Source organism: Terrapene carolina, unplaced genomic scaffold (assembly GCF_002925995.2).
Source record: "Terrapene carolina triunguis isolate 2854851 unplaced genomic scaffold, T_m_triunguis-2.0 Scaffold193, whole genome shotgun sequence".
NCBI lineage: Eukaryota > Metazoa > Chordata > Testudines > Emydidae > Terrapene > Terrapene triunguis.
The window spans coordinates 5,563,321-5,573,408 of NW_020664544.1; the positions used below are offsets into that span (position 1 = coordinate 5,563,321).

At 44.9% G+C, this 10,088-nt stretch overlaps 1 protein-coding gene across 1 annotated transcript in view; it reads right to left on the reverse strand.

Annotated features, from left to right (window-relative positions):
• The window catches only part of SKAP1 (src kinase associated phosphoprotein 1), a 228,634-nt gene that overhangs the window by 175,704 nt on the left and 42,842 nt on the right, over positions 1 to 10,088 (reverse strand). The window contains exon 5 of the mRNA XM_026654797.1: positions 9,130 to 9,214. Within this exon, the coding sequence (XP_026510582.1) occupies positions 9,130 to 9,214 (85 nt within the window). The remainder of the gene's footprint in view (positions 1 to 9,129; positions 9,215 to 10,088) is intronic.

A 10,088-nucleotide genomic window follows, 5' to 3' on the forward strand; every position in this document is an offset into this window, starting at 1 on the left:
AAGCTACTACAAGGAAAAACAACATTTGCCTACTAACTTTTACATGACAAATCAAGCTCCACGATTATTCAAACGACTCCAGCTCATATTTGCTTCAGCAGGTGTCTAGGGAACTGCACACAAGACTGAACCTTGAAGAAAATTTAGGAGGAGGGATGGCTCAGTGGTTCCAGCATTGGCCTGCTAAACCCAGGGTTGTGAGTTCAATTCTTGAGGGGGCCATTTAGGGATCTGAGGCAAAATCAGTACTTGGTCCTGCTAGTGAAGGCAGGGGGCTGGACTTGATGACCTTTCAAGGTCCCTTCCAGTTCTAGGAGATGGGATATCTCCATTAATTAATTATTTTTTTATTTATTTAAAATTGTCCCAATGGTACAGATAAATCCATAGAATTGTTAGTGCAAGAATCTTTAGTTTTAGTTCACAGAGTAGTTTCTAAACACCATCACCCTGAAGCTTTGAGGGAGTCTCTTTGCAGAGCCCGGGATGCCAGGGCTGCAAAATTCAGATCAGGAATCAGCCATGTTGCCAACTGTCACAATTTTACTGAGAGTTTCATTATATTTGACATTATTCTTAAAATCCCAGCTCCCGGAGACATGCAATTACATGAGACGCTCAGCTTCCTTTTAAAATTTCAGAAAGAGTTTCTGACTTTCAGGTTTGTGAATCCTACAAGGGCACGGAAACCAAAAGGGAAATAAAGAGAACCCAAAACTTCTTATTTTGGCTTTAAAATCATGACGTTTAAGCCACTCTCGTCATCTTTGAATATCTGGAGGTTGGCAACACTAGAAACAAAACACTCCAAAAGATTGGTGGGGTTTTGATGTGGGAGTTGGGTCCATCTCTTAGCGTGAAGAAGAATCATGAAGTCCCTCGGACAGCATAAGAGGGAAGCCTATTTACACTGTCAAAGTGGTACAGAGGGGTCTTAATGTAAAGGAGCATCAGACCTTCAGAGTTTATTTTAAAATCAGTGCTGGCTTGACATGCGTCAAGCACTTTACAACGAAAGCCCAACTTTCAACCTGGATTGAGGAAAGCCATAACAGAATGCTCTCTCTAGGTACTAGGTTATGGCTCTTACACCTTCCATAACCATAGTACTTGCGGGGGTTTTTTTAAAAGTAAAAACAACCAACCCTCTCTCTTTAGATATTCGGGGCCAAGTTGCAAAGAGAAATCTCAAACTAGCCTCTAATGTACTCCAACTAAGCCCACAGTTCTGAGGGTGAAATCTCCTGCCGTCACAAACGTTGGGGTTTACACAGCCACCCGACCTGCTGATACAAACTGCACCCCTCAGTGAGGCAGAATTTAGATGGCTAAGTAACTATCACTTGTGACTGTGATTCATGACACCTGTCAGATCTCAAATACAAAAGCATTATTTTGAAAATGCAGCCCTACCATATTTACAGATGACTTTTAAAAACAGACAAGTTTTAAAAGTTGAAAACTTGGCAGTTTTATCCTCATGGTTCCTTGTTCTCTAGGAACATCTGCCTAGGTTGCAACATTGTTTCATCCATTTCTGGCAGCCTCTCTGGGATTCCACCGAACCAATTAATTCTCAATAGAAAGGTGAGCTAAGTCACTCCATGTAAAATATGGCTGAACCTTTTGACCAGAGAGGTGAGTGACCTAGGAACCTATTTGTACAACGTCAGAGACATTAACAGCATTAAGTTCAACAGTTCTCATGTTATGGCGCATTCCCACTAAGAAGGTGATAAAAAGGGAGAATATAAGCTCTGTAGCTTTAACACTACATGAACTCCCTACAAACTGCCAAACAGCGCTGGAAAACATCTGTTTATTTCTGCAAGTACTTTGTTGCCCTAATAATGGGCCCGATCCTGTGATCCCTACTTTGGCAAACCTCACACTGAAATGCCGGTGTGGATCTGCTGGAGCAAGGACTGCAGGATCAGGTCCGATGTTATGGAAGTGATAGATCTGCATTTTAACCTGCTCATTTCCTGGCCTTGCATACACAAGGCTCAACATCAAAAGGAAACTGACCAAGTGGAACTTTCTGTGTCAATTGCACTTGACAAGAAATCACATTTCCAGAACCTTTCACACTCGGTTTCAAAAGTACATCAACAGCAAGTTTATAATAATCCTTTCAAAACAACAAAGAGGCTTTCCAGACCTTCGGAGGACTGACGGATAATTGTTTCTGCCACCAGCCCACAAGAAAGATGTAAAGCTTTGGAGTAGTCATGCAAAAAGTTTTTACACACACCTGTGGACTTGATCTGTGGTGGCGCGGAGAACCCTCACCCTCAGATGAAGTCCACTGGGGCTGCAGATGCTCAGCACCTCGGGAGGGGGCGGAAACAGGCTCCTATTTTGCAGAAAAATCTCAGGCTCTCTCTTCAGGTATACACCTGAAATTCAATCGGAGTTGCATGCCTAACTCCCTTCAGTCCCTTTCAAAATCCAAGTCTAGAGCACTAATAACAAGCCACAGCTGTCACAAACTGCAGGCCAGGTTCTAAACTCCGTAACGCCGGTGGAATAACCCTACTGAAACCAATGGACCCACTCCAAGATTTACACTAGTTCAACTGAGGTGAGAGTCTGGTCAAATAACTATCACCTAAAAAAAAAAAAAGACGACAATTAACATTTTTGGTCTGGAAAATGTTTGTCTGCTCATCACATTCATTAGAACAGGAAGAGACGCTACAAAAGACTGATTTGCAAAGCTCGCTTTGTGGTCCTCTGTTATTTACCTATGCCACAATATTGGGCCAAATTCATTGCTGGTATAAGCCTGCTGAACTCAAAAGGAGTGACACCAGAGATGAACCGTGGCTCATTTTGCCTGAGCACTGTTTTCCTTTTACACCACAACTCCTAAAAAAAAAAAAAAAAACATCCCGAACAACCCACAACTCAGACTGAAGTTTGGGGTGAGCTGATGAGGAGCTGCCTTTCAGTAAGATCACGCTGCAATAAGCAATCCTGGTTTATTCCACAGCCCTTTATTTTCATCCACAGCTCAGACCGATTTCTGGAACTCTGAGTTTAATAGCTACCACAAAACGCACCCACAAAGTTATTTTCTTTCACCACAAGAGGGGGCTGCAGAACTCTCATCTCTTTTGTGATCCACAAAACCCCCCAGTTAACCGCTGCTTTATAGTCAACTGCAAGGCAAAGCATGAAGCGATTACTACACATATGTACGCCCACGTGTGTCAAAACAAAGATGCATGGCTATCCAAATACCAGACACACATGTCCATGTGCCTCTTAAAATCTGCTTACATGCTGGATTTTTAAAACAAGTCAACCCCCTTTCATAGAGAGGTTCCACAGTTTAGAAAAAAATTAAAAAAAAAAAAAGCTATAGAAAATATGGAAACAGAACAGATGCAAGGATTGGAAAAGGAGACACCCAAGAAATGGCTAAGGGAGTTAAACGTATATAAATTAGAACAGCAAACACTCCAGGGACAAGCACCCAGGGTCTCAAAATACCCTCAAAGAGGAAACAATGTAAATTAAAGGAATTATTCAGGGGCCGGAATTCACCTGTGTGCAGGCGGCCATCAAAAGGCCTACAGTGACGGAACAAAAAGAGTCAATGAAGTTCTAAAACAGAATGGACGATTTTCCGCTGGATTCCAAGGAGCGTTCTCCAGGGTCTCCTTTCTGAGGAGGACGACTCACAAGCAGAAATTGCTGTCTATTTCTCCCCCCACCCTTGCAATTGTATCTCTCACAAGGTAATGGAAATCGGAGGGAGAATTCCCTGCAGTAGGCAAAGGGCTGGCAAAAGTGCCACCAGAGAAAAACTGGTTTGTAAACAGAGGAAACTAGTTACAAGACTTAAAAAAAAAAAAAATTTCAAACTCTTGACTAGATACAATGGTCTGAATGAGACTATTCCCTGAAATGAGCTCTGCACCCATGCAGAACCCCAGTGAAGTCAATGGGCTCCAGGCAGGCCCGAGGGGCCACTCACACAAAGCAGTGTGGTCTAGCAGATAGTGCACTGGCTTGGGAATCAGGAGACCTGGATTCTATTGACCAGCTTTGCCACCGACCTGCTGTGTGGCCTTGGCTAAGTCTCTTCCCCTCTCTGGGCTGCCCATCCTTTGTCTTGTCTGTTTACATTGTAAGCCCTTTGGGATAGGCACTTTCTCTGGGATGTGAAGGTATAGCACCCTAATCTCAGCTGGAGCCTCTGGACACAACTAATAAAAAAAAATAAAAAATGGAGCTCATTTGCAGGACCAGTGCTTCATTAGTAAAAGCAGAATCCTGTTGGGTGTAGCAGGGATCTCCACAATACTTTTCATGCTCTTTTTTTTTTAAACCCTGAGCCGTTGTCCATTTGCATTTTATTCCCCAAAATCCCCAGAGCAGGTACGATGTACTAAAGAATAAAGTCAGCTGACAAACGTCATTTGTCAAAATCAAAGCCATTTTTAAAGTTGCAGGTTAAAAAAAGGCAGAGGAACTAAAAAAAGAGAGCTGGGTTTGTGTTGTGTTTCAAAAAACACTAAAAACCACCAGTTGTGTATTTAAACAAGGAAATAATTTAGAATAAAGAGAAACAACTTGTAAAGTACGTTGGGCCAAATTTCTCTGCTAGTGTAAACAGGTGAAACTCAGTTCAAGTCAAGAGAGCTGGGATCACTTATATCAGCAGAGAAGATGTCTAACATGCAGAATTTATGTATAGGACGTTTTGCCATTACACACACACACACACACACTCTATAAAGACATTTATATTCAGCATAATGTCAAAACCAGACCAGACGTGATAGGAGAGGCGCGGTAGTCCAGCGGATAAAGATACGGGACTAGGATTCAGGCTGAAATCTATTTCCCCAGTTCCATCACTGACTCGCTGTTTGACTTTGACTCACTTCCCTCTCTGGCCTCAGTTTCCCCACCTGTAAAACAAGGATACTCCTGCTTCCCCCACGATTTTAAAGCCCCGAGAGATGGAAGGATGAAAAGCAAGATAAATACTAAATATTAATGAGACATAAATGCATATACCTCAAAGTTCTGGCATCTATTTAATTTACACTGAACTTAAAATTAAATTGCTGGACTCTGGCAAATGAAGTGAACGATCAGTCTGAAAAGAAAACATGTAAAAAAAAAAAACCCGTGAAGTGGTAGGAGTAGAATACATTACACAGAAAGTGTCTCCTCAGAAATACTTATCATTATAATAGTACTTAGCACTTATATAGTGCTTCACAGCCTCCAAGCGCTGTACAAACATTAGCTTCTTAATCACTCATTAGGGATGATCCTATACAACACTGTCGTGGCTCATTGCATAAAGTCATCCCCAACTTGCAGAATTGCTTCTCCTATCACGCTCCGTGTTCTGGAGAATAGAGAAGTTTAAAGGTTCCACAGCTTATTGGAAAGTTTGGTACAAGTGGGACTAGACAGCTCAAGAGCCAACAGCCAGAGGCACACTTCTCCACATTTTAGACTGGGAAGCAGAGGGACGCCAACACCATCACTAAGCAGGAAGAACCTCCTGCCTTGATAGCCTCCAGTTAGCAAGTCTGGAAATGCAAGAAGAAGGGAGAAGGTGGTCTTTAGTCATCTACATGGGGTTTGTGTCCCTGGGAACGCATCCTCCGATTGTTGCAAGAGGGGGCTAGAAGGTGCGCGGTGGCTACTAGGTCATAGAATGGTGGCAGACCCTGAGAGATGAAGGTGGTCCTGGAATCAGCCAAGTCCAGAGCCTCCAGGGGTATGTCTACACGACAGGTGAAGGCGTGACCAATCCTGGTAGATGTGCCCATACTAGCTTTAATCTAGCTAGCATGGGCACCAATAGTAATGCAGACGTGGTGGCACAGGCTAGCAACCAAAGGACGTACCCAAGCTCCCCTGCAGGAGTGTACTTTGGTTGGTACCCCGTGCCGAAGCCCATGCTGCCACGTCTACACTACCCTTGTTGCCCACGTGAGCCAGATTACAGCTAGCAGGGGATGCCTACTTGTGCTACAATCACACTGTCATTCGCAATGTAGACAAACCCTGTTTGTTGGGTGAGCTATTCCCACGTATGAACCACCCACCCTCGGTGTTTGACGAGAAGTAGTTTATAGTGATTTTGCATTACAGTTGCATCTCGGGCCCATGGCAGCGAACCTCCCCACCCAGGTCAAGAGGCTTGGGCTAGTGGGGCTTGCTGTCGATTGGGCTGGAGCTCGGTCTCTGAAGCCCACTCCCCTCTAGGCTTCAGAGCCCTTGCTGCAACTTCAAAGAGCTGTCTACACAGTTACTTGTACATCATTTTCTCAACCTGGACAGGGAGGTTAGCCGCTGCAGGCAGTATAGACGTGACTCTAGCGGCCTCAATTGAGATCAGGGCCCCATCATGTTCACTGGGTTTGTACAGCGACTAGAGTTACTGCCCTGAAGAATTTATGGTCTAAATAGCCAAGACAGACCCAGTGTAAGAGGGGAAACAGGGGCACGGAAAGGTAAAGGGCTACATTTTCAAAAGTGCCTAAATCCCATTTTCAATCATGACTTCGGCTCTTGAGTCTCACTCAAAGCCGATGGGACTTTGGAAGATTTCACCTGAAGCCACTTGCCCACAGTCACACAGCAGTGTCCCAAGTCATAGTCCAGCACCCTACGCAGCAGATTACGTTGCTTCCCGAATCCAGCCGCCAATCCGCAGCATCGCGCTCGCCAGACAGAAGCCATCCGAGGTGTTGCAATACCACCCCCTTTAGAGATCCATAGAGACTCTTGACCACGCCTTGAAGATGCCAGCTCTAAACATCTTCATTATGGTGGTGTATCACTTAGCCATAGTCTTTAAGCAGCCCTGTTACCCACCTGGGAAGCTGAGTAATTGCAACTATCCTTCTATATCAAAAGAGGTTACCAAGGGATCTCCTTTGTACCTATTCCTGGTAAAGGTCTGGCAGGAGTCCCTCTTGACTGGCTCCAACTAGGTACATCAAGAATGTCCCCAGGAGTCAGTGGAATTTCAAAACAGGATGTGGCACCACTAACATCATCTTTATTCTCCTCCAAATCCCGGAAAAGGCATGTGGGACAATGCCAACCTCTATGCAAAGTTACTGATCTAAAACAAGGGCCTTTGACAGTATTAACAAAGGCGCATTGTGGCAACTCCTCAAGAAATACAGCTGCCCAGACAGGTGGGTGAGTCATCCATTTGTGCCACCTGGATAAGTCTAGAAGGATCAATTGTGGCAGAGTCCTTCCTGACCCCTCTCAGATCAGGCCACGGATCAAGCGCCGTGGGGGTCCGCTCACCTATTTGCTGAGGTCACCAACAATTCACAGGCAAGGGTCTACATCCAATCGTTCATGTCGGAGGGCGAAACTAAAAAAAACGCTCAACTTCTTACCCAAAAAATATAAAACTGCTGCTGCTCTTGCTGCCCATGCGATGGAGGAAGTCCAAGAACAGGTAACTCGTTCTAATGTAGCAGCAATTAGTTTGGTCTCAATGCCAGCATCAAACAAAAAAAAATCCTCTTGCCATTCTCCACGTGGGCATCCCTGCACTAAGTCTGAAATGTTCAAGCGTCTGAAAGTTCCAGAGGTGGCAAATGTTTACATAGCTTAGGAGAGTTATTTCAAATCATGCCCTTTACGGCTGCCCAAAATCACCACTCAAAGTTAGCAAAGCAACCCTCTCCTCCCCCCGTTTGTGAACGCTTAATAAACGTGCATGGAGAAACAATAGATTTCATAAAGAGATCGCTCTTGTCATCATGAGGCTATGCCCAGGTCTTCACACCCTTCGATGCTCATTTAGTCTGGTACCCATTATCTATGTCGTATTCCCCTTCATCCATGCTGTATATAGGTGTCTTTTATATCTAAAGAGTTTCTTAACACACACGATACGAACAGAACCTAAACTCCATGTCTTTTACTCAGGACGGTGATCCTCTACAATTATTTGTGAGCTACTGAACCAACCCAGTCTCCAGTCAATGTAATGAACCCATTCATTTTATGACCCACGCCAGTAGAAGTTGCAGATACGCAGAGCATCCCACATTGCACAACGAGGCTAATGCCACATACCACAGATGTTATCCGTGCTTATGAGCTCATCCCAAGTAAAAGGATCGATTATCTTATGATGTGCAGGAAGGTGGAGGAGCAGGGACTGAAAGATCAGGAGGTGTGTGGGCAGATGGGAATGAAGCCCTGGAAAATTAAGCAGGAAGGAGAAACCTAAGAGGGGGAGAAAAATATTAGGGAGTTTAAGGAAGAGGAGGAAATGAGAGATCCAGAAAGAAGCCGATTTGGAGCATCAGGGGACCAAAAAAATCAATCAGCCTTCAATACGGTTACACCAGGGATGACTATGGCCCCAGACAGGAAAGTTAGAATAACGTGAGCTATACTACAGAGCTTTGATTTCAGTGGCACATCACGTGTTTCTCACGGCTAAGCCGCCCACTTGCAAGCAGAGACAAGTGTTCCTGAAACTTTTCTACAGCGGATGCTCCTGTGCAAAGAGTAATGCTCTACTCCGGCTTCTGGATGGCCTCAAATGAATGCGTGCCCAGCCTTTGCATTACAGCTCGTCCCCAAAAGATCAGCCTGAAGCATCTCTGCCTTTCCCTGAAGAGGGGGCCCGAGATTTTCAAACATGACTCGCGAGTGCGGATGCCCAAACTGAGCCATGCAAGGGGGCCTGATTTTCAGAAGGCAGGTGCTCAGCACTTTCGGAAGCTCAGGGCCCTTTAAGATGTCTCAAATTGGGCAACCAAAAAAGGTGAGGCCCCCCAAATCACTCCAACTTTTGAAATCCAAAAGCCACTGGGGCAAGTTCTGCTCTGCTACACCACTTGGAATCTGGAGCACAACAGAAACAGTTTGGTTTTTAATCATGCAACTGGTGTGTTGATTTGTCCCTTTCATTTTGGAAAGGTACCAAATGTATTCAGTAGAACTTACACGGGTTGATAAAGCAGCTAGTCCTCAACAGAGAGAGGATACCCATCAACGATGGCAGCATGGAAAGTTAGAGAGGGAAGAGGGTGGAAAAACAGACCAGATTCAGGCTATCCCTCCAAACACGACACAGCAAAGGATTGCGGGAAGTTGAGACGCTCTTACCGTCATCCTGGTAATCCGATGCAAGCGACGCATCGGACACAGTGGAAGGGACGAAACTCCAGCTCTGGTTGTCATCAAAGCTGTCCTGTTCGAAGTAAGCATCAGGCTGACCCCCTCCTGGAAAGGGAAGAGAAGAGGTGAAGAAGTGAACTGATTTTAGTGGAAAGCAACACACGCCCCTAGCCCCACCCCAACTCCTATGGCCTACGGTGGAAATTATTCCCTGCTGCTCCCAACTATCTTCTGGCCACTGTCAAATTCCAAAGCACTTCAGAAGACGCCAGATCAGACTGTGGGAACAAAGAGGTATATCCTCGGTTTGATGCATGCTGACATTTATGGGGACTGTGTGTGGGTGCACGCACCCCAAGGGCAAAGTATGCCCCCAAAAGCATATGGCCCTGGTACCTGCAGAAGCAGTAGGCCAGGAAGGTCTGTCTTGTAGCCAAAGACTGGGAGTCAAAATACCTGAGTTCTAGCCCCAGTTCTGCTATGGCCTCATTACACCACATTTGGGAAAGTAAAATTTTCCCCTTCAGGGCTTCAATTTCCCCATTTTACAGGGATGTTTAGACCTTTAATGCTTATATAGAAGACTTTGAATCTCAAAGGAGAGGTGCTAGAAAAACTTAACATATTATAGATCTACTACCCATACTGGCAGAATACCATATGCAAATGAACTGAAGCAAAATATTTTTGTGTTGGTGCAACGGAGTGCTTGCATATTCGATTCTGTCAGAGTGGATTGTCCATGAGGGGCTTTGTTATTGCTGATGATTTTACATGGAAGGCTCTCAGATACCACGGTGATGAGTGGCAGTATAAAATTGTAAGATAGATGGTGCTGTAACAGGCCTCTTTGTAGAAGGAAGATGCTGATAACCGCAGACAGAAGCTGAAGACTCCCAGAAACACACACACACACACACACACACACACACACACACACACACACA